Below are 25,291 nucleotides of genomic sequence, written 5' to 3'. Positions count from 1 at the left end.
TTCCCACATTTATCCACATTATACTGCATCTGACATGTTTTGCCTATTGACTGAGTTTGTCCAATTCACACTGAAGCATCTCGATGGTCTCCTCCCAGCTCACCTTCCCACCCAGCTTTGTGTCATCTGCAAACTTACAGATATTCCATCTACATCCCTCATGTAAACCATCTAAAGATTATCAGGAACAGGCAGGAATGTTCAACTGAGACCACAACCCAATCAACCATGATCTAATTGAAAGATGGAATCATAATCATGGAGCATGAAAACAAACTCTTTGGTCCAACAAGTCAATGCCGACCATGTTCCATAACTAAGCTAGTCCCACCTGCCTGTGTTTGACCCATACCCCTCCAAACCTTCCCTATTCACAAACCTATCCAAATGTCTTTAAACGTTGTGACTGTATGTGCACCCATGATGTCTTCTGGCAGTTCATTCCACACACAAATCACTCTCCTTAAAAACAGTTGCCCGTCATGTCCTTTCTGAAGCTTTCTCCTCTCATCTCCAAAGTAGTTTTGAACTCAATCATCCTGGGGAAAAGACCCTTGCTATTCACCTTATTTTTGACACTCAATTTTATAAATCTTGAAAAGATGAAAAAATTTCCAGCCTATTTAGCCTGTTTTTATAAGTCAAACTCTCCATTGCCAGCAACATCCTGGTCAATATTTTCTGAACCCTCGACCATTTAATAATATCCTTCCTGTAATCAGATGACCAGAACTCGTCACAGTACTTGAGAAGAGGCCTCACCAATGTCTTGTACAAACTCAACATGATGTCCCAACTCCCATACTCAGTGGTCTGAGCAATGAAGGCAAGCATGCTAAAAAGTGTCTTACCCAACCTTTTGATACAACCTTTAAAGAATTACGAACCTGAACCCTAGATCTTTCTGTTCTCCAACACTGCCCTGTAAAACCTCTCAGTTATCCAAGAGCGGATATAAAGGGTGAAATGACCCAATGCTGCTTCAAAGTGCTCAGTCCTACCTCCCTAACTCTGACAGGAGGTAACAGCCAGTGAATGCACACGTTTGGAACAATCTGAGACTCATTACCGGCAAAGCCAGTCGAGGGTGAGCCTCTCCCCCATTTAAAAAATCAGGAACAAGCACACCTGAGTACTTGGAATTAACCAAAAGTGTTTTTGGGCCAAGAACTGAGAAGTCAGATAAGGCAGTTAGTTTGGTTAGTGCAGAGATAATGGTCAGGCAGGCTCTTTTCAAGCTGTGCTCTGGGTAATAACTTTTAATTTTTTCCAAGACTTGGACATGCCTGGCTGGGCCAGCCTTTATTGCCTGTCCTTAGATGTCCCTTGAGAAGTTGGGGGTGCGCTGCCTTCTTGAACCGCTGCAGTCCATGTGCTGTAGATAGACCCACAACTCTTAGGGAGAGAATTCCAGGATTTTGACTGAGTGACACTGAAGGAACAGCAATTCCTGTGACTAAATATGACTTCAAAACTGCTGTAAACATCATAGGATCGACTATTTTAGGCCCTTTAATTTATTTATCTCATTCCTTTTCTCTTAATATTCCCCTTGACCCTTTTCTCCTCTTTTCTGATGGATTAAACATTGATAAATGTCACATTCCTGTTGGTTTTCACCCAAATGACAGAAATGAGACCCTTGATGAAGAGTCTGGAAGAATTAGAGTCTTTTCACTTTGGAGTCACAGCACGACAGAGAATGGGGTGACACTGGGAAGACATTTAGCGAGCTCTCTGATTGAAACACTGCAGGGAATTAATGCTGGTCTTTCTGATAAGTTTTTACCTGGTCCGGATAAGGAGTTTGGAGTCTTGCTCTCCTAACTCTGAATGCTGAGGGCAGCTACAGACCTGCATCAGCCCTGACCAGGATGAGGCACTTCAGTAACTACCCTCTCTCATTCAAAGCCATGATTGAAGACTTCCTTTTCCCCCTTTTGCAGGAACCAACTGCTCATTGTTTTGTGTTGAAACCACAAGTCTGCTATGTTTTACCCACTTCTTCTTTTTTCAGGTTTTTTATTCAATGTCTTCAGTTGAGATTTCTCAACTTATGTAAAATTCAGAAAATTTTGCTTTCTTATCAAAGTTCCTTTTTTGCTCCTATTTCAGTGTTGCTGGTCTTTTGAAGTTCTTTCTTCCACTTCAAACTTCCATCTACTTGATAAAATATGTTCCCTGTGTTCTCACCAACTGACAGTTTGTGAGTCACTCCAAAAGCTTGTAATTTCAAATAAACCTGTTGGACTATAAGTCGTGTGACTTCTGACAATAGGACAATGGCTGATCAGATTTCTTTTGATCATCACTCGTGGGAGGTGGCTAGGCCAGCATTTATTACCGTCCCTAATGGATCTGAGGGCAATTAAGAGTCCATTGCATTGCTGTGGGTCTGGAGTCACATTTGGCCTGACCAGGTAAGGACATTAGTGAACCAGATAGGTTTTTCCAACAATAGTTTCATGGTTATCATGGCTTTTTTTTAGAGTCAAGAAGAAGTCTGTGGGTGAAGCTTCTTATCATGTATTAGGTCATGTGTTAGGTCAATCGGCCAAATTTAAACTGTGAAAGCCATCATGAGTCAGAGAGGTTGTCGCTAATCTAGGACTGCTTTTTTTTTATTCATGTAGTGGATGTGGGTGTCACTGGCTAGGCCATTTCCCATCCATAATTGCCCACAGGGCAGTTGAAAATCAACCAAATTTCTGTGGGTCTAGACCAGGCCAGGCTAGGTAAGGATGGCAGATTTCCTTCCTTAAAGGACATTTGTGAACCACATGGATATTTCCAACAATCAGCAACAGCTTCATTTTACAACAACAGAGGGAGAGGTGACAGCGAGGACCAGGGAGCTGCCAGGAATATATTTGGGCAGTGGCTGTACCCGAGACACTACACATGTATCTCCCACCCATCCTCCTCCTCTAACAAAAAGAAAGGACTCTGGTGTGATGATAAGGTCAGGCTTTTCTATTTCCATTTCTTTTGTATTGAGTAATTGGTTACAAATATACATTCTTTTTTATTTATCTATTATCTGCAATTGAAAAATTCAGAGAATTACGAGAAATTATTTAACTCATACATTTGTATAAAGTAATACAGTAATTAACTTAGTGGAGATGTCTGGGTAGGTGAAGTGCTGTAGGTGTATGATGTGAGAGTTGGCTGATCCCATTATGAATGGCAGTGACTATCTGCAACAAGTGTTGGAGGAACTCCAGCTCAGAGTTGATGATCTGGAATCTGAGCTTCAAATACTGCGGCACATCCCGGAGGGGAGAGTTACCTGGACACTTTGTTTCAGGAGGCAGTCACACCTGGTAGATTATGTAATTCAAATTCAGTTAGTGATCAGGGACAACAGGGAGTAATTGCAAGTGAGGCAGGTAGGGGGATCCTGAGTTCAGGAATAGAGGAGCCTCGACTTTAGACCTTATCCATCAGGTATGAGATACTTGCTTCCTGTGGAGATGAGGAATAGGGCTGCGGGGAGGATGAGCTAGCTGACTGCGGCACCATGGTACAAAAGACCATTCAAGAGTGGGAAGCAAAAAGGCGAATGGTAGTCATAGGGGATTCTATAATTAGGGGGACAGATAGTATTCTTTGCGAGCCGGATCGGGAGTCCCACATGGTGTGTTGCCTACCCGGTGCCAGGGTGCAGGACATATCCAACTGGCTTGAAAGGATATTGGAGCAGGAGGGTGAGGATCCAGTTGTTGCACATTGGGACAAACAACATCGGCAAGGCTAGGATGGAGGACCTGTTTGGCGATTATCAAGCACTAGGAACGAAATTAAGAAACAGGTCCTCGAGGGTCATAATCTCTGGATTACTGCCTGAGCCATTGCAAATTGGCTTAGGGATAAGAAAATTAAGGCAGTAAACATGTGGCTAAGGGGCTGGTGTGGGAAAGAGGGGTTCCATTTCATGGGGCATTGACATCAGTTTTGGAACCGGGGGGTGTGGGGGGTGGATCTGTAACATTGGGATGGTCTCCATCTGAACCGATCTGGAACCAGTGTTCTAGCGAAAAGGATAAATAGGGTGGTCAATAGGACTTTAAACTAGTGAGCTGGGGGAAGGGAGAGGGAAAGACGACAGGAGGTATGATGGTAAATAAAAAAAGTAAGCAGCAGGTTAACATGTGTGCAGGAGGATTAAAGTCCAAGGCAGACTATGAAAGAAGTAGAAAGGAAGGATAACTCAGGAAATATTATATGAGATGTTGCAAATTGTGAGGGTAAGCAAGCTAGCATAAAAGGCACTTTACCTGAATGCTCATAGCATTTGTAACAAGGTCGATGACTTAATGACACAAATCATCGCGAATGAGTGTGATTTGGTAACTATTACAGAAAATGGTTACAGATGGTCACAACTAGGAATTAAATATTCAAGGGTACCAGAGTATTCAGAAGGACAGACAGGAAGGTAAGGGTGATGGTGTAGCTCTCTTATTTAAGGACGATATCAGGGCGTTGCTGTGCGATGATATAGCTTCTATGGAGAATGAGTTTGAATCCATTTGGGTGGAAATTAGAAATTCTAAGAAGAAAGAGTCACTGATAGGTGTAATCTATAGGCCACAATATAATAACATCACATTGGGGTGGGCAATAAACAAAGAGTAGCTAATGCCTGTAAAAATGGTACCACTACCAGCATGAGGGATTTTAATCTGCATGTAGTTTGGTCGAACCAACAGGGCCAGGGTAGCCTTGAGGAGAGTATCCGTGATAGTTTTCTTGAACAGTAGGTAATGGAACTGACAAGGGAGCAAGATGTCCTAGATCGGGTCCTGTGTAATGAGACAGGAATAATTAATGACCTCATAGTTAGGGATCCTCTTGGAACAGCAATCACAATATGGTTGAGGTTTGTATACACATGGAGAGTTCGAAGATAAAGTCCAATACCAGGGTCCTGTGCTTAACCAAGGGAAACTACAGTAGAATGAGGGAGGACTTGGCTAAAGTCGACTTGAAACAAAGATTTTATGGTAGGACAGTTGACGAGCAGTGGAGGACTTGCAAAGCAGTTTTTCAAAATGCTCAGCAAAAGTATATTCCAGTGAAAAGGAAGGACTGTAAAAAAAGGGTCAATCTGACCTGGGTGTCTAAGGAAACAAGAGATGGTATCAAATTTAAAGAGAAGGTATACAAAATGATCAGGGGGAAATGAAAAGATTGTTAAAGATTTAAAGGTCAACAGTAAGCCACAAAAAAAGCTGTAAAGAAAAGTAAGATAGATTATGAGAATAAACTAGCTCAGAATATAAAGACAGTTGGTGAAAGTTTATATAAATATATAAAATGAAAAAGACTGGCTAAAGTAAATGTTGGCCCTTTAAAGGATGAGAAGGGGAATTTTGTTATGGGATATGATGAAATGGCCGAGGCATTGGATAGGTATTTTGTATCGGTCTTCACAGTGAAGAACACTAACAACACATCAGTAATTGACAAAGAAATGAAGGTAAAAGTGAGGACTGCAGATGCTGGAAATCAGACTCTAGATTAGAGTGGTGCTGGAAAAGCACAGCCGGTCGGGCAGCATCCGAGGGGCAGGAATATCACACAGGTCCCTCTGCATTGTATGACCTGAGATGTCACCTTTATACCTTCATCAGGACTCCTGATGAAGGGCTTTTACCCAAAACGTCAATTTTCCTGCTCCTCGGAGGCTGCCTGACCGGTTGTGATTTTCCAACACCACTCTAATCTAGAAAGAGATGAAGGTAGATGAGGATCTGGAAACAATCATTATTACTGTTATGACACGGGGTAAACCGTCCTGCTTAATTTAAAACCAGCAACACAGAAAAGTTTCGTTCCGTGCAGTAATCTGTAGTAATTTGAGTGGCCAAGAACTACTTAAAGTAAAAATTAGCAACTTTATTTCTTGAAGTATAACAGAGAATAATTAACTAATGACTATTTACGATTCCTTCAGCTAACCTATCCTTGACATTCCCTTCTATGATACTAATTTGATAAAATTCCCAATTAAGTTTTACAGAAAAATTCAAATTTTAAAACCAGCCAGCAGCGGAATCTTCTCTTTGTCTTCGTCGGTAGATTGGCTCTCCAGGTCAGTGTTAAGGTTTTTCTCTGTGCAAACTCCTTCTCGAGACAGGTACCTTGAGAGAGTTCACATTAGCAGTCTACATCTGTTGGTCTGGTGGCAGTTCTTCTCCCAACAGTTCAATTTTCCCCGGTCTTATACCCCAAAGCATTGGATTGTGCCATTGGCTTTTAAGACTGTCAATATACTCAATTCAAACTTGATTGGAATTTGATATTTTTCAGGGTATAATTTAAACTGATTGGCCTAATTTGAATCTGCTTTTGTTGTTTCCAGGCAACCAGCTACCCCAATAGCTGGAGTACATGTTACATTGTTCCTTATCGAGAACCACTTGGTGCTATCACTGCTAGCTTTTACTCTCTTAAAAGCCCACGAGTTCATAACATTATGGAAAAGGTAGTGTTCAGCAAGTTAATGAGCTAAGGATTGATAAGTCTCCTGGCCCTGATGGAATGCATCCCAGGGTACTAAAAGAGATGGCGGGGGAAATACCAAGTGCACTGACAGTAATTTTCCAAAATTCGCTGGACTCTTGGGCAGTCCCAGCAGATTGAAACAGCAAATGTGATGCCACTGTTTGAAAAGGGATGTCGATAAAAGACAAGGAATTATAGAGTGGTTAACTTAATCTCTGTAGTGGGGAAGATGCTTGAGTCTGTTATCAAGAAAGAAATAGCGAGGCATTGTCCTCTTGGGCAAATGCAGCATGGATTCATGAAGGCAGGTCATGCTTGACTAATCTTCTGGAATTCTATAAAGACTTTGCAAACACGGTGGACAACGGGGACACAGTTGTTGTGGTGTACCTAGATTTCCAAAAAGCCTTCAAAAAGGTGCCACATAAGAGGCTGCTGCATAAGATAAGGATGCATGACATTAGGGGTAGAGTATCAGCATGGATAGAGGATTAGTTGACTAACAGGAAGCAAAGAGTGGGGATAATCTTCAGGCCGGCAATCAGTGAATAGTGGTGTGCCTCAGGGATCGGTGTTAGGACCACAATTATTTACAATTTATATAAATGGTTTGGAGTTGGGGACCACATGTATGGTGTCAAAGTTTGCACATGACACTAAGATGAGTGGCAGAGCAAAGTGTGCAGGGGACTGTGAAACTTTGCTGAGGAACATGGATACATTGAATGAGTGGGAAAAGGTCTGGCAGATGGCCTACAATGTTAATAAATGTGAAGTCATCCATTTTGTTAGGAGGAACAGTAAAAAAGATTATTACTTGAATGGTAAAAAGTTGCAGCACACTGCTGTGCAGGGGGACCTGGGTGTCCTTGTGCATGAATCACAGAAGGTTGGTCTGCAGGTGCAACAAGTGATTCGGAAGGCAAATGGAATTTTGTTCTTCATCGTTAAAGTTTAGAACATAGAACATAGACCGTTACAGTGCAGTACAGGCCCTTCGACCCCCAATATTGCGCCGACCTGTGAAAGTCATCTGATGCCCTTCTAACCTACACCGTTCCATTATTATCCATATGTATGACCAATTAGGTAAAAAGAATGACTGCAGATGCTGGAAACCAGATTCTGGATTAGTGGTGCTGGAAGAGCACAGTAGTTCAGGCAGCATCCGAGGAGCAGTCATGCTGCCTGAACTGCTGTGCTCTTCCAGCACCACTAATCCAGAATATGTATGACTAATGCCCATTTAAATTACCTTAACATCGGCAAGTCTACTACTGTTGCAGGCAGACTGTTCCATGCCCCTACTACTCTCTGAATAAAGAAACTATCCCTGATATCTGTCCTAAATCTATCACTGCTCAATTTAAAACTACATCCCCTTGTGTTAGCCTTCACCATCTGAGGAAAAAGGCTCTCACTGTCCACTCAATCTAACCTTCTGATTATCTTATATGTCTCGATTAAGTAACGTCTCAACTTTCTTCTATTCAACGAAACAGCCTCAGTTCCCTCAGCTTTTCCTTGTAAGACCTTCCTTCCATATCAGGCAACATCCTCGTAAATCTCCTCTGAACCCTTTCCAAAGCTTCCACATCCTTCCTATAGTGCCATGATCAGAACTGCAAACAATAGTCCAGTTGCAGCCTTACCAATGTCTCGGACAGCTGAAGCATGACCTTGTGGCTCAGAAATTCAATCTCCCTACCAATAAACGGCAACACACCATATGCCTTCTTAACAACCCTATCAACTTGGGTGGCAACTTTCAGGGATTTATGCACCTGGACACCGAGATCTCTCTGTTCATCTGCACTGCCAAGAATTTTACCATTAGCCCAGTACTTTGCATTCCTGTTACTTATCCCAAAGTGAACTACCTCACATTTTTCTGCATTAAACTTCTTGCCACTTCTTAGACCAGCTCTGCATTTTATCTATGTCTCTCTATATAACCCACAACATCCTTCGGCACTATCCATAACTCTGCCTACTTTAGTGTCATCTGCAAATTTACTAACCCATCCTTCTACGCCATCCTCTAGATCATTTATAAAAATGACAAACAGCAATGGCCCCAAGACAAATCCTTATGGCACACCACTGGTAACTGAGCTCCAGGATGAATATTTCCCATCAACAAGCACCCTCTATCTTCTTTCAGCTAGCCAATGTCTGATCCAAACCACTTAGTCACCTTCAATCCTGAAATTCTGTAATTTGTGCAATAACATACCATGTGGAAACTTATCAAAAACCTTACTGAAGTCCATATACACCACATCAACAGCCTTAAAAAGCAGGGTTTCAAAGCAGAGAAGTAGTGTTGTTGCTGTACAAGGTACTGGTGAGACCATGCCTGGAGTACTGTGTGCAGATTTGGTCTCCTTACTTGAGAAAGGATGTACTGGCACTGGAGGGGGTGCAGAGGAGGTTCACTGGGCTGATTCTGAAGTTGAGGGGGTTGGCTTTTGGGGAGAGACTGAGAAGGCTGGGATTATATTCATTGGAAGTTAGAAGAGTTAGGGGGGGAGTCTTATAGAAACATATAACATTATGAAGGGAATTGATAAAATAGAAGTAGAGAGGATGTTTCCACTGGCGGGTGAAACTAGGACAAGAGGGCATAGCCTTAAAATTAGGGGGAGCAGATTTAGGACTGAATTGAAAAGGAACTTCTTCACCCAGAGGGTTGTTAATCTATGAAATTCCTTGCCCAGTGAAGTAGTTGACACGACTTTAGTAAATATTTTTAAAGCTAAAGTAGATTTTTTTTGAAAAATAAAGGAATTAAGGATTACGGTGAGAGGACGGGTAAGTGGATCTGAGGCCATGAAAAGGTCAGCCATGATTGTATTGAATGGTGAAGCAGGCTCAAGGGGCCAGATGGCCTACTCCTGCTCCTTGTTCTTCTGTTCTTATGTCCATGACCAACATTAGACTCTTAATTATAGATATTTTTACTGAATTAAAATTTAGTAAGAGGTGATAATTGACCAAAGTTGAAACAAGGTAAGAGAGAAAGATGTTTATAGAGGAAGTGAAAAACAGACCATAGCAGGAAGGGATGGACGAAGCAAATCTAAATGTATATGGGCAAATAAGTCGATAAGCTGCAAAATTACAATACAATCTTACCTCAATACACTTTGCATTCAAAGTAAAAAAGAAAGACCGGAAGCTGGTAAGCAATGATGTGGTCGCTCTGTTAGCCAGTGCTGGTATTATTAGAATGCAGAACCCTGAACAAAGTTCTACATCTCACATAGGTTTGTGTCGAGTTAAGAAATGATGATTGTTATCATGGCATTGTTTCCAGAAGATTATTTTTGAGGTTTCTCATCTGTTCTGATCTCAGTTATTTTCTATTCACAGATCAGGATACATTAGATTAGATTACTTTACAGTGTGGAAACAGGCCCTTCGGCCCAACAAGTCCACACCGACCCGCCGAAGCGCAACCCACCCATACCCCTAACCTAACACTACGGGCAATTTAGCATGGCCAATTCACCTGACCTGCACATCTTTGGGCTGTGGGAGGAAACCGGAGCACCCGGAGGAAACCCACGCAGACACGGGGAGAACGTGCAAACTCCACACAGACAGTGGAGAAACACGTAGGGAAGAATTACATATATTGTATGCCAAGACAGTGTTGATAGCTTGGTAAGTAGACAGTGGATGGATAGATTTGATTGGCCAGTCTTTTGGATATTTGGCCTCCATGTGTGTCAGAACACTGGCACTGAAACTCATATACCACATTGTTAATTTGTGTGGTAGACAGAGTGCCTTTCTGCCTCAATGTCAATGTCCTGTTATTTGTGAACACCACTCGTGTTGCTCCTGTACAGCAGCAGTGAGAAACAGCTAGCTTCACCTGTCACTTCAGCTGTTTGCAACAAAGTAAAGAGCCTGTCCTTTCCCAACCAGCCTCTGCTTGAAAAACACATATCAAACATTTGATGTAATTGACCATTGAACAGCATTTGTTAAATAAACATGAGTGTACCAAGGCTTACTCTGCCAATCAATCTAGGATTGTCAGTCGGCCTTGTTATGAAAACTACATACATCAGTATGCCGTGCCCTTTACTTCACATGCAGAAAGAATAGGAACATACATTATGCCCTTTGCAACTTGAAAAAAAATTGACATTCATTTTCTGGTTAATTGCTCAGGCTGTTGCAGTTACCAAACAGAATCGCCTTGCCTGATTTAAATTGAAACAAAGTTTGGTGATTAATTGTCAATCATCATCTAACTGGTACATTATTGATGGCAACATGTAAATCAGAGTCAAATTATCAACCAATCAGTATTCTCCTTTCACACGGAATGAAAAAAGATTTCCCCTTTTTTTTGGTAATTCTTGTGAATTGTCCTGGTGAGCTCAACACAAAAAGTTTCACCAGAATGCATCTTATATCAGCAATTCTCAAGCTACTGAAGAGCTGTGAAGATATAAGACATGCTATGGATAAAGGGAACCAGTGGAGGTACTGTACTCAGATTTCCAGTAAGCACTTGGTCAGGTGCAACTTGAGGTTATTGTGGAAAATAGAAAGCTCCTGAGAAAGGAGGTGACGTGATTAGTTGAATAGAAGCTTGGCTAGCTAACAGGGAACAGAAAACAGGTGTACATGGAGAATTGGTTTTGGTTTGGCAAGGAGTAATGCATGGGGAGTCTCAGGAATCAGCACTGGGGCCTGAACTTTTTAAAATGCATATAAATTAAGGGACAGAAGTTACTGTAGATGTAATTACTGGTGAAGAGTAGACAAGTAAGTTGGGAAAAGGACCAAAGGAGGTTAAATTGGTTAAATGAGTTGACAAAGATCTGTCAAATGGTGTGTAAAATTTGAAAATGTCCTTTTTGGCAGGAAGAATAACAAAAGTATGTTATCAAAAGGTGAGCTGTTGGATGCCTTCATACAGAATTGCACAAGTTTAGTTTTCAGATATAGCAAGCAATTAGGAAGGCTAATAGAATGTTATCATTTATCCTGAGAGGAGTTGAATACTAATTTGGGAAGGTGATGCTTCAGTTATATAGGGAACTGATGCAGTAACATCTAGAGTACTGTGGTATTTCCTTATTTAAAGAAATGTGTTGGAAGTAATTCAAAGACTTTTACTAGACTAAAACACCTGGAAAAGACAGATTGACTTATGAAGAATGGTTAGACTTCAGGAAACTGGACTTTGAAAGAGTAAGAAGTGACTTAATTGAAATGTAAGATCCTGAGGAGAAAAAAGGTAAAAACAATGCCTGCAGATGCTGGAAACCAGATTCTGGATTAGTGGTGCTGAAAGAGTACAGCAGTTCAGGCAGCATCCAATGTGCAGCGAAATCGACGTTTTGGGCAAAAAGCCCTTCATCAGGAATGAAGGCAGAGAGCCTGAAGTGTGAAGAGATAAGCTAGAGGAGGGTGGGGGTGGGGAGAAAGTAGCATAGAGTACAATAGGTGAGTGGGGGAGGGGATGAAGGTGATAGGTCAGGGAGGAGAGGGTGGAGTGGATAGGTGGAAAAGGAGATAGGCAGGTAGGACAAGTCCGGACAAGTCATGGGGACAGTGCTGAGCTGGAAGTTTGGAACTAGGGTGAGGTGGAGTAAGGGGAAATGAGGAAACTGTTGAAGTCCACATTGATGCTCTGGGGTTGAAGTGTTCCAAGGCGGAAGATGAGACGTTCTTCCTCCAGGCGTCTGGTGGTGAGGGTTTGGTGGTGAAGGAGGCCCAGGACCTCCATGTCCTCGGCAGAGTGGGAGGGGAAGTTGAAATGTTGGGCCATGGGCGGTGTGGTTGATTGGTGCGGGTGTCCCGGAGATGTTCCCTAAAGCGCTCTGCTAGGAGGCGCCCAGTCTCCCCAATGTAGAGGAGACCACATCGGGAGCAACGGATACAATAAATGATATTAGTGGATGTGCAGGTAAAGCTTTGATGGATGTGGAAGGCTCCTTTAGGGCCTTGGATAGAGGTGAGGGAGGTGGTATGGGCACAAGTTTTACAGTTCCTGTGGTGGCAGGGGAAGGTGCCAGGATGGGAGAGTGGGTTGTAGGGAGGCGTGGACCTGACCAGGTAGTCACGGAGTGAACGGTCTTTGCGGAAGGTGGAAAGGGGTGGGGAGGGAAATATATCCCTGGTGGTGGGGTCTTTTTGGAGGTGGCAGAAATGTCGGCGGATGATTTGGTTAATGTAAAGGTTGGTAGGTGGAAGGTGAGCACCAGGGGCGTTCTGTCCTTGTTACGGTTGGAGGGGTGGGGTCTGAGGGCGGAGGTGTGGGATGTGGACGAGATGTGTTGGAGGGCATCTTTAACCACGTGGGAAGGGAAATTGCGGTCTCTAAAGAAGGAAGCCACCTGGTGTGTTCTGTGGTGGAACTGGTCCTCCTGGGAGCAGATACGGCTAAGGTGGAGGAATTGGGAATACGGGATGGCATTTTTGCAAGAGGTAGGGTGGGAAGAGGTGTAATCCAGGTAGCTATGGGAGTCGGTGGGTTTGTAAAAAATGTCAGTGTCAAGTCGGTCGTCATTATTGGAGATTGAGAGGTCCAGGAAGGGGAGGGAGGTGTCAGAGATGGTCCAGGTAAATTTAAGGTCAGGATGGAATGTGTTGGTGAAGTTGATGAATTGCTCAACCGCCTCGCAGGAGCACGAGGTGGCGCCAATGCAGTCATCAATGTAGCGGAGGAAGAGGTGGGGAGTGGTGCCGGTGTAATTACGGAAGATCAACTGCTCTACTTAGCCAACAAAGAGACAGGCATAGCTGGGGCCCATACGTGTGCCCATGGCTACCCCTTTGGTCTGGAGGAAGTGGGAGGATTCGAAGGAGAAATCGTTAAGGGTGAGGACCAGTTCGGCCAAACGAATGAGGGTGTCGGTGGACGGGTACTGTTGGGGACGTCTGGAGAGGAAAAAACGGAGGGCTTGGAGGCCCTGGTCATGGCGGATGGAGGTGTAGAGAGATTGGATATCCATGGTGAAGATGAAGCATTGGGGGCCGGGGAAACGGAAGTCTTGGAGGAGGTGGAGGGCGTGGGTGGTGTCTCGAACGTATGTGGGGAATTCCTGGACAAGGGGGGATAGGACAGTGTCGAGGTAGGTAGAGATGAGTTTAGTGGGCAGGAGCATGCTGAGACAATGGATTGGCCAGGGTGGTCAGGCTTGTGGATCTTGGGAAGGAGGTAGAAGCGGGCAGTGCGGGGTTCCCAGACTATGAGGTTGGAAGCTGTGGGTGGGAGATCTCCTGAGGTGATGAGGTTCTGTATGGTCTGGGAGATGATGGTTTGGTGATGGGGGTGGGGTCATGGTCGAGGGGGCAGTAGGAAGAGGTGTCCTCAAGTTGGCGTTTGGCTTCAGCAGTGTAGAGGCCAGTGCACCAGACTACCACTGCGCCCCCTTTATCCGCTGGCTTGATGGTGAGGTTGGGATTGGAGCAGAGGGATTGGAGGACTGCGCGTTGTGAGGGTGAGAGGTTGGAGTGGGGGAGGGGGGTAGACAGGTTGAGGCGGTTAATGTCTCAGCAGCAGTTGGAAATGAAGAGGGCAGGTAATAGGCCAGTGCAGGGTGTCCAGGTGGAGGCAGTGTGATGGAGGTGGACAAAGGGGTCCTCGCAAGGTGGGCGGGAATATTGATCGTGAAAGTCTCCTGAGGAGACTTGACCGGGAGACATAGAGAGGATGGTTCCTCTTATAAAAGATTCATGAATGAGAGGTCAATGTTTAAACATCAGGGTTTGCTGATTTAAAACAAGAGTGAGGTAGGTTTAGCCACAGCATTACAGCATGGTGAGCAGGCTTGAGGAGCTGAGTGGCCTATTCCTGCTCCTAATGAGATTATTTGTAAACTTATGTGTCGTTTCACCAGATTTCAGTTTTAAACTGTGATTAAAGTGTCTCAGATCTCACCATCTACAAACAACTGCAGTTTAATAACAGCCATGAAATGAAAGGACTGATTGCTCAGTACTGACAGGTTTATTTGGAAGCGCTAGCTTTTGGAGCACTGCTCCTTCATCAGGTAGCTGTGGAACAGGATCATAGGACACTGAATTTATAGCAAAAGATTACAGTGTCATGCAATTGAAATAATATATTGAACAAACCTAGATTGCTGTTAAGTCTTTCATCTTTTAGAATGGGTTGCAGGTTTTGGTTCATTAGTATGTAAATCCCAGAACTTTTTTGAAGTCACATTCTCAAGATAACTTAAGGTATATAAATAAAAGTTACATTTCAGCTCAGACAATGCATCAAACCTTAGCTCCTTATGATCCTGTTCCACTAGCTACCTGATGATAGAGCAGTGCTTCAAAAGCTAGTACTTCCTAATAAACCTGTTGTACTACAACCTGGTGTTGTCCGATTTTTAACTTTGTGCATCCAGTTTAACATTGGCACCTCCACATCACGTTCAGGTCTGGGCAATGTGGTTTGAATTTGTGAGTGTATCAATGTGTGAGAGAGAGAGAGAGTGTGAATGTGTGCGTCTATGTATGTGTCTGGGTGCATCAAAGAAAGATAGAGAATGTTTGAGGGAGAATGTGTGTGTGTGTGGTGTAGATTGGCTCGCTGAGCTGTAGGTTTGATATCCAGACATTTCATTACCTGGCTAGGTAATGTCATCAGTAGCGACCTCCAAGTGAAGCGAAGCTGTTGTCTCCTGCTTTCTATTTATATGTTTGTCCTGGATGGGGTTCCTGGTGTTGTGGTGATGTCATTTCCTGTTCGTTTTCTGAGGGGTTGATAGATGGTATAATGAGCTCCCCTAAACCTCAACCTGAGTGAGTGTGTGTGTTTGTGTCTCTTTGCATTTATGTGTGTGTCTTGTGTGTATGTCCATGTTTGTGTGTGACAGTGTGTGCATGTGTGAGACTTTGTGTGTGTGTGTGTGAGTGAAGGTGAGAGAGACAGTGTGTGTGAATGTTTATAGATTTGGTGGAGCTGAACAAGACCAGCATCCAGTCAGATTAACGTGGCATTAAATTTAGCATGTAGACTGAAAAGTGCTGAAAGGTTTGGTTGTGAAAATACAGCAAATCCACTTCATTGGTTAGGACAGAATATGCTCTGGAGAAAATTAAAGAAATTCCAGAACAACTTTTCAGGCATAACTGAGATTAAAGAGCATAGTGTTCATCTGTTCAACTGTCCTGTAATTGATTTTGAGTCTGATTATTACTGGTGTTTACTGTGCTTGAAGCCTGAGTGTAGATTTAGAGAAAATTACTACATGTTTTAGACGTTGCTGGAGAATGGAGCTGTAAACATGAAGGAGATATTTTAAAGCACCTAGTGTCATTTCTGCATAGTCCTGAAGCAGCTACAACCAACAACAGGCAGGGTCAGCATCGTAAAAGCTAACTCCAGAGCACATTCCTTTCCAGATGAATAATGGACCCCTGGATTTCGGGATTGGTAACCTTGTCATTCTGCAAGGATGGGATTAAATAGATGAGATTAAGAAGCCTCCTGTCTCAGAACATGCACCAGTCATTTGAGCTGGAAGCTGTGAAATGTCATCAAAACTGGCAAAAAATTCCCTTGTTTTTCTGCTCATCGTAATGGTATTTGCTGTAACTAACAGCACTGAAGTATATATTTGGAGCAGGAATGAGCTTCAGCCACAGTTTCTCTGCTTTTGACCTTAACCAGTGGAATTACTGGTCAGTGCAGGGTAATGTGAAAAACCTGGCATGGTGTGGTAAGAGGTCACTGACTTGCAATATTCCCTTTGCTTTTTTCTCTACGTATCCTAACAGACCTGCCGAGTATCTCCAGCATTTTCTGTTTTTTTTACATATTTCACATTTCTAGAATCCTCAGTATTTTGCTCAGGGTAGTTCTGAAGAAGGATCACTTAACTAGAAACATTCACTCTTCTCTCTCCACATTCTTCCAGACCTGTTTGCTTTGGGTCTCCAGCAGCTGCAATACTTTGTTTTAATTTTATGTTAAAATAGGTCGCCGACAAGACTCGTGATAACAACGCAGAATCGGTATCTGTAAACGTGCAGATGCTTCGATAACCGCTTTGATTTGACGTTTTACTTTTATGTTCTGATCTCGATCAATGTTTATTCACAGGTCAGGATAAATGGACAGTTCTTATCCAATCCCGTGAAGTAGTGACGGTGACTGAGGGTGGGACAGTGACATTTCGCTGTGATTTGCGGAGCAGTAATGTCGATTACACCGTGGACAGATACACCGTACACTGGCACCATTCCCGAGGCGGGCCGGTCATACTGAGTCATTATCAAAACGGCGGTGTTTACCGATCGAAGCAGCGGTACTCTGAGCGGTTTCAGCTTTCCAGAAATGTGACCAGTAACAGCTTCATTCTGACCATCAGAGAGCTGCAGCTCAGTGACACCAATACCTACATCTGTCAGATTTGGGGGAAAGTCTTTGGGAACGGGACCCGGCTGAATGTGACCAGTAAGTATTTTCTGATATTATATTTTTTATTGTTTCAGATATTATCATCAAATTACCATCTCACGTTGAAATAAATGTGGCGACGTCGTCACTTATGCAGTAATAGCAGAGTGGAAATTATCGCCTTGAAACGGAGTAAAATCTGGTCATACATATTGAACTGAACAAACGAGTGTGTGAACATGATCCAATATAGAACATAGTACAGTACAGAACAGAACAGGCCCTTTGGCCCACAGTGTTGTGCTGAGCATTTCTCTCAATCTCAGCTCAACCTAACCTACACACCCCTCGATTTACTGCCATCCATGTGCTTGTCCAGCAGTCGCTTAAATGTCCCTAATGTCGCTAACTCTACTACCATTGCTGGCAGCACATTCCGCACACCCACCATTCTCTGCATAAAGAACCTACCTCTGACATCTTCCCTATACCTTCCTTCAACCACCTTAAAATTATGACCCCTCGTGACAGCCATTTCTGCCCTTGGGAAAAGTCTCTGGCTATCTCCTCTATCCATGCTTCTTGTACATCTCTACCTTGTACACCTCTACCTTTAGATTAGATTAGATTACTTACAGTGTGGAAACAGGCCCTTCAGCCCAACAAGTCCACACCGCCCCGCCGAAGCGCAACCCACCCATACTCTTACGTTTACCCCTTACCTAACACTACGGGCAATTTAGCATGGCCAATTCACCTGGCCTGCACATCTTTGGACTGTGGGAGGAAACCGGAGCACCCGGAGGAAACCCACGCAGACACGGGGAGAATGTGCAAACTCCACACAGTCAGTCGCCTGAGGCGGGAATTGAACCCGGGTCTCTGGCGCTGCGAGGCAGCAGTGCTAACCACTGTGCCACCATGCCGCCTACGGTGACTTGTACACTTCTATCAAGTCACCTGTCCAGTGTAAAAAGCCCTAGCTAACTCAATCTCTCTTCATAAGACAAGCCCTCCAACCCAGGCAGCATCCTGGTAGATCTCCTCTGCACCCTCTCTAAAGTATCTACATCCTTCCTACAATGAGGTGACCAGAATGGACACAATATTCCAAATGTTGTCTAACCAGGGCTCTATAAAGCTACAGCAAAGCCTTGCAGCTCTTAAACTCAATTCCCCGTTAATGAAAGCCAAAACGTCATGTGCCTTCTTAACAACCCTATAAACCTGAGTGGCAACTTTGAGGGATCTATGGACATAGACCCCAACATCCCATTGTTCGTCCATGCAGCCAAGAATCCTATCTTTAACCCTGTATTCAGCATTCAAATTCAACCTTCCAAAATGAATCACTTTGAATTTATCCAGGTTGAACTCCATCTGCCACCTTTCAGCCCAGCTCGGCATCCTGTCAATGCCTTGTTGTAGTCTGCAACAGCCCTTAACGCTACTTACAACACCACCGACCTTTGTGTCATCAGCAAACTTACTAACTCATTTTTCCACTTCTTCATCCAAGTTGTTTATAAAAAACTACAAAGAGCAGAGGCCCAAGAACAGATCGCTGTGGGACACCAGTGGTCACCAATCTCCAGGCGGAATACTTTCCATCCACTATCACTCACTGTATTCTTTTGGCCAGTCAATTCTGTATCCAGACAATCAAATTTCCCTGTATGTCATACCTTCTAACTTTCTGAATGAGCCTACCATGGGGAAACCTGATCAAATTCCTAACTGAAATCCATATGTACCACATCCACTACTCGACCCTCATCAACTTGTCTTGTCACATCCTCAAATAACTCAATACGGCTTGTGAGGCATGACCTGCCCTGCACAAAGTCATGCTGACTATCTTTAATCAAACTATGTTTTTTCAAATAGTCATAAATCCTAACTCTCAGAATCTTTTCTAGGACCTTGCTTACCACAGATGTAAGACTGACTGGCCTGTAATTCCCAGGGATTTCCCTATTCCCTTTCTTGAACAGAGGAACAACATTCACCTCCCTCCAAGTATCTGGTACTACTCCCGTGGAGGGTGAGGATGCAAAGATCATTGCGAGAGGCGCAGCAAACTCATTCCTCACTTCCCATAGTAACCTTGGGTGTATCTGGTCTGGCCCTGGGGATGAATGTATCTTGATGCTTCCCAAAATGTCCAGCACATCCACTTCCTTAATATCAATCTGTTCAAGCCTATGAACCTGGTCCATGGTGTTCTCACTATCAACAAGGTCCCACGCTATAGTGAATATTGAAACAAAAAAGTCTCTTAGGGCATCCCCTACCTCTTCAGACTCCAGGCACAAGTTCCCTCCACTATCCCTGATGGGCCCTAGCCTCTCTCTGACCATTCTCATATTCCTCATGTAAGTGTAGAATGCCTTTGGGTTTTCCCTAATCCTTCCCACCAATGTTTTCTCGTGCCCCTCCCGGCTCTCCTTTGTCCGTTTTTGAGTTCTTTCCTAGCTACCCTGTAATCCTCTAAAGCTGTACTATATCCTTGATTCCCAAAGCTTAAATAAGCTTCCTTCTTCCTCTTGACGAGAAACTCCTCTCCTCTTGTCATCCAAGGTTCCTTCACCTTACCATTCCTTGCCTGTCTCAGTGGGACAAAGTTATCCAACACTCGCAACAAGTGCTCCTTAATCAGCCTTCACATTTATGTTGTGCATTTCCTGTAGAACAATTGTTCCCAATTTATACTCCTCAGCTCCTGTTTGATAGCAGAATAATTTCCCCTTCCCCAATTAAATGTGTTCCTGGACTGTGGGTTCCTATCCCTTTCCACGGCTATGGTAAAGGTGAGGCAGTTGTGGTCACTGTCACCAAGTTGTGTTGAAGAAAAGGAATCATAATCCTCAGAATAAGCCTGATTACGTGGGGACTTTGACTGGGATGTATATATGAAAAAAAATACTTATTCCCAAAGCTGCTCCCCTTGATGAGACTAAATGCCTCTTGTGACATTAACTTACAATGGGTGATCTTGTCATCTGTAATTTGGGAATGTGGAATCATATTTCACAGTCATTGCACTGGTGGAAGACAGGACTTCCAGGAAACTCCTTGCTAATGGGATGTCTCTCTGTGGTTGGGGCATTTGAATGGAGTGTTCACAGGACATAGCCCTCCCAGCGAGGGTGAGACCCAGAAGGGCAACAAGGCTGAACCGCAAGGAGCCTGGAGTATGGGAAATGAAAATGAACAATTTAAACACCAAAATACAGTATCAAATTGGCTCTGTGGGCTGTAAGCTTAAAGTTTCACCCATTGGGAGAGTTTACTGAACATTCCAGTTGTTATATGTGATTTTCCAGTTGAGATTCCCTGTAGAAATTAGTTTTTGTAACATTAACTCCAAACAAAGAGAGCAGCTAAATCCCAGAGAAATAAAAAAAAATTGTTTTTGAGAATTCATGGTGCGGTGTGGGGTGGGAGGGGTTAAAGTCTTAAAAATCCGATTCCCTCCTAAATAATCTTCATACCAACCCCTTTGCAGCTTGGTCTGGGGTCAGAAGGTGAGTGGATGACCAATGCAGTCCCAGAAGGCAGGCTGTTCCTTTAAATGTTACAGTGAGGTTGGGATCCTCAGTGTAGTTGAGATCTACACCTTTAACTCTGGTCAGCAGCTTTCCCCAGCCTCAGGAAAACTGGCAGCCAGACTGCGGCTCAGCCGATCTATAACGACAGGATCTTTACTTCTCCCTCTCAGAAATGGTATGGCTGCCTCATGAGAGGGAACCCCCTGAACATACCCCTGGGTCTCAAAGAGAACTCCACCTTTTCATAACCCTCTTCCACAGCCCCAGCCCCCCAAGACCATCAGCCCTAGCTCAGGCACGTGAGACTGGGAGTTAGCCATTCTGCCACCTGCACCTGAAGTTGCCCACCTTTCTAGTGCCCAATGTGTCCCTCATCATCATCCACACTGACATTCCCACACTGGGATTGAGGAAATATCATCTTACCCTCCCTCCCAGCATCCTTTCAGGAGCAGTCCATGCCTCAGATCCCATCATTTCACATACTTATCCCTCCAAATTGACCAGAAACTAACCCCAGTGAAACCACTTGGAGTTTCTTTGTATTTCCCATAATTGTTGCACACCCCTCACTCACTACAAGTCCCACCCTACATGCTCAGGGACCACATAGATTCAAGTCGAATCTAGGTAAAAGCTGAAGGGGTAGCAATGTTAAACAAGGGTAACACCAAAACATTGAATGTTTTCAAGAAGGCGATAGATAAAGTTCTTCAGGCTAAAGGCATCAAAGGATATGGAGAAAAAAACAGGAACAGGGGACTGAGCCATGAATGTTGGGATAAGCTCAAATGGCCTATCCCTGCTGCTAGTTTCTGTGTCTCTATGAACAATGGTACAACAGCTGGAGATGCCCTTGGTCCAGGAGATCATGATGTAGAATTGGTTTGGGTGGCGATGAGAAAAAAGTAAGGGAATGAATTCACTCATGGGAGGTCACAGCAGGAACTACAGTGCGGAAGACAGTAGAGAAGAAGAAACATTGTGTACATGTGATAACAGGAATAATTATGAGTAATTTAAATCTACATACAAACTGGAGAAATCAGATTGACAATTGGTCACCTGGATGAAGAATTCAGAGAATACTTTGGAGAGTGATTCCACAACATGCTGCTGTCAGAAAGTATCAGATAGTCATTTAGACTTGGCATTGTGGAATATGACAAGATTAATGACTTCCTCCAAGGGGAGTAATGACCACCATATGATTGACTTTTACATTCAGTTTGAAAGAGAGAAGACTGGGTCTAAGACAATTATTTTAAACTTAGATGCGATTATGCAGGAACAAATAGCTGGACTGAACAGGCAGGCAAAGTGAGGGGGAAGCTCAATAGAAACACAATGACAGATATTTAAGGGGGATTTCAGAATGCTCAGATTTGGTATATTGCTACGAGGAGGAAAATCTCTGAAAGGATGACCCACCATCCTTGGTTCATGAAAGAAGTTCGGAGCAAGTGTCAAACTTGAGAAAAAAGCACATAAAGATGAGCAGCAGGTCAGAAGATTTGTCAGAGTATAAAAAAAATGACAGAGAAAGGTTAAAATTTAATTAGGAGGAAGAAATTAGAGTACAACAGAAAGATAGCTGGTAATGTAAAATCTTGTAGCATGTAAAGTGGCCCTCTGGAAAGAGAATGGACAGTTGTTAGATAATAAGGAAATTCCTTCACTACAGAGGATACAAAAACCATTTCAACAACAGCTGCAAACAAAGAGGTGGATGGAAGAGAGAAACATTGTTAAATTACAATCACAGTACTGAATAAACTGGTGGAACTGTGGGTTGAGAAATTTCCAGCTCCAGATATACTTCAGCCTTGGGTATTAAAATAGGTGGCTCTGGTAATCATGGATCGGTTTGCTGTTAATTTTCTAAAGTTCCCTAGATTCAGGAAAAGTAAAACTAGACTTTAGTAAATACATTGCTTCCATAATGCTACCATAGCGTTAAGGGGTAAGGTAGGATGGAATTTGTTAAGTGCACTCAGGAAAGTTTCCTCAAGCAGTATATAGAGGGCCCTACTCAGGAAGGGGCAAAACTCAATCTACTCTTGGGAAATAGGGCAGGACAGGTGATCGAGGTGACACTGAGGAGCACTTTGGGACCAGTGACCAAGTTCTATTAATTTTAAAATAGTTATGGAGAGGGACAAAACTGGTGCACAGGTTCACATTCTAAATTGGGGCAAGGCAAATTTTGATGGAATTAGACAGGAACTTGCAGGGGTTGATTTGAGTTGTTTCTTTGCAGGTAAAGGGACCTCCAGCAAATGGGAGGCCTTTAAAAGTGAGATAGCTAGAGTTCACGGTCTATATGTTCCTGTGAAGGTGAAAGGCAAGATTGGCAGGAATAGGGAACTCTGGATGTCAAGAGGTTATGACCAGAAAAAAAGGAGGAGGCATGGCTCAGGAGCAGGCTGCTGGGATCAATGGAATCCATGGAGGTATATCAGGAAGACAGGAGTTTACTGAAGAAGAAAATCAGGAGGTGGCATGAGATACCCTTGGCAGAGAAGATTAGGGTGAATTCAAATAGGTTCTTTCAGTATATTAAAGGAAAAAAAATTACTAGAGAGAGAAGAGGACCCCTCAAGGACCAATGTGGACATGTATATGTAGAACTGCAGGAGATGGACAAGATCCTAAATGAATATTTCTCCTCTGTGTTTACTGTGGAGAAAGACCTGAAGACTTGGGAACTTGGGGAAGTTAGTGGTGATATCTTGGGGACAGTCCATATCACAGTAGAGGAGGTGATGGCTGTATTAGAATGTATGAAGGTGGGTACATCTCCTAGTCCTGACCAGATATATCCAAGAACACTTCAAGAGGCTAGAGAAGAAATTACGGGGACGTGGCTGATATTTTTGCATCATCATTAGCCATGGGTGAGACCCCAGAAGACTGGAAAGTATTCAAGAAGGGCTGCCAAGAAAAACCTGGCAAATATAGACCAGTCAGCCTATCATCTGCCATAGGTAAGTTACTTGAGAAGATTCTGAGGGATAAGATATACATGCGTCTAGAAAGACAGGGTTTGATTTGAAGGAGTTGGCATGGCTTTGTGAATGGGAGATCAAGCCTCACAAATTTGTTAGAATTCTTTGATGAAGTGACCAGGAAGATTGATGAGGGCAGGATGGTAGATGTGGTCTGTATGGATTTCAGTAAGGCCTTTAATAAGGTTTCAATGGTAGGCTGCTCTGGCAGGTTAGATCACATGGAATCCAGGGTGAACTGGCAAACTGGATACAAAATTGGCTTGATGGTAGGAAGCAGAGGGGATTAGTGGAAGAGTGCTTGTTGGACTGGAGGCCTGTGACTAGTGCCTCAGGCATCAGTGCTGGTCCCTTTGCTGATCACTATCTATGTCAATGATTTGGATGAGAATGTACAAGGCATGATTAGTAAGTTTGCTGATGATGCAAAAATAGGCCGTATCATGGACAGTGAGGAAGGTTATCAGAAATTATAGCAAGACCTTGATCAGCTGAGGAAGTGGGCTGAGAAATGGCAAATGGAGTTTAATATAAATAAGTGTAAGGTCTTGCACTTTGGAAAGTCAAATCAAGATAGGAGTTTCATGGTGAATGGTCGCGCCTTAAGGAGTGTAATGGAACAGAGGAACCTTGGCGTACAGGTGCATGGTTCTCTGAAATTGGAGTCATAGATAGACAGGGTAATGAAGAAGGCTTTTAGCACACTGACCTTCATCAGTCAGGGCATTGAGTATAGAAGTTGGGAAGTTCTGTTGCAGTTATGCAGGACGTTGGTGAGGCCACATTGGAACATTGTGCTCAATTTTGGTCACCTTGCGAGAGGATGGATGTTATTTAACTGGAAAGAGTGCAGAAGAAATTTACAAAGATGATGCCAGGGCTTAGTGGTCTCAGTTATGGGGAGAAGTTGGACAAGCTAGGACATTTCTCTTTAGAGCAAATGAGTCTGAGGGGGAAATCTTATAGATGTATACAAGATCATGAGAGGCATGGAGAGGGTAAATGCACTCAGTCTGTTTTCCATAGTTGGGGAGTAGAGGACTAGAGGGCATCAGTTTAAGATTATAGGGGAAGGAGTAAAAGGGAAGCTGAAGGGCAACCTTTTTACCCAGAGAGTCTTATGCATGTGGATTGAATTACCAGTGGAAGTGGTTGAGGCAGGTATATGAACAATATTTAAAAGGCATTTTTACAAATACACGGATAGGAAAGGATTAGGAGGATGTGGGCCAAGTGCAGGGAAATGGGCTTAGTGTGGATTGACATTTTGGTTAGGCCAAAAGTCTCTGTGCTGTTGGACTCTAAGACTCTATGACTATGAGTCAAGGGATGCAGACAAGATGAACCTATGGCTGGCTAGCTTGGTGTCTGTCATGGAAACAGAGCTGGAATCAATCATTAGATGTTTTTGCTACATACCTGGGAAAATTCAGAATAATTGGGAAGAGTTAACAAGGTTTTGGGATAGGGAAATCATGTTAAACTCATTTATTAGACTTCTTTGAGGGAATAACTTGTACTGTGGATAAAGGGGAGCCAACGGGTATGCTGCACTTGGATTTCCAGAAAGCATTTTACTAAGTATTGCATCAAAGGTTACTGCAGCAGATGAAAGCTCATTGTGTCAGGGGTATCGTATCAGCTTGGATCGAAGATTGGCTGGCTGACAGTAAACAGAGTGAATGCAGAAATGAGTTTCTTTCTGATTTACAGGAAGTGATGAGTGGGAATCTCACAGCAGTCTGTGCTGGGACCTTAACGTTTTACAATTTACATCAATGACTTGGTATGAGGACCGAGGGCATGTCAGCTAAATTCGCAGCCAATTCAAG

The 25,291-nt window shown here is 43.4% G+C and overlaps 1 protein-coding gene across 2 annotated transcripts in view; it reads left to right on the top strand.

The window, feature by feature from the left end:
* LOC122552550 (immunoglobulin superfamily member 2-like) overlaps positions 1-25,291 on the top strand; it is a 69,665-nt gene that overhangs the window by 10,462 nt on the left and 33,912 nt on the right. For both annotated transcript variants that reach the window (XM_043695246.2, XM_043695244.2), the window contains exon 2: positions 16,604-16,957. In XM_043695246.2, the coding sequence (XP_043551181.2) occupies positions 16,604-16,957 (354 nt within the window). The remainder of the gene's footprint in view (positions 1-16,603; positions 16,958-25,291) is intronic.

The sequence above is a fragment of the Chiloscyllium plagiosum genome, unplaced genomic scaffold (assembly GCF_037043375.1).
Source record: "Chiloscyllium plagiosum isolate Xiang-an unplaced genomic scaffold, Cpla_swu_hap1 HiC_scaffold_10, whole genome shotgun sequence".
NCBI classification, from domain to species: Eukaryota; Metazoa; Chordata; class Chondrichthyes; order Orectolobiformes; family Hemiscylliidae; genus Chiloscyllium; species Chiloscyllium plagiosum.
Note: the sequence above shows the minus strand (reverse complement) of the source record. Positions and strands in the feature narration are given on the sequence as shown.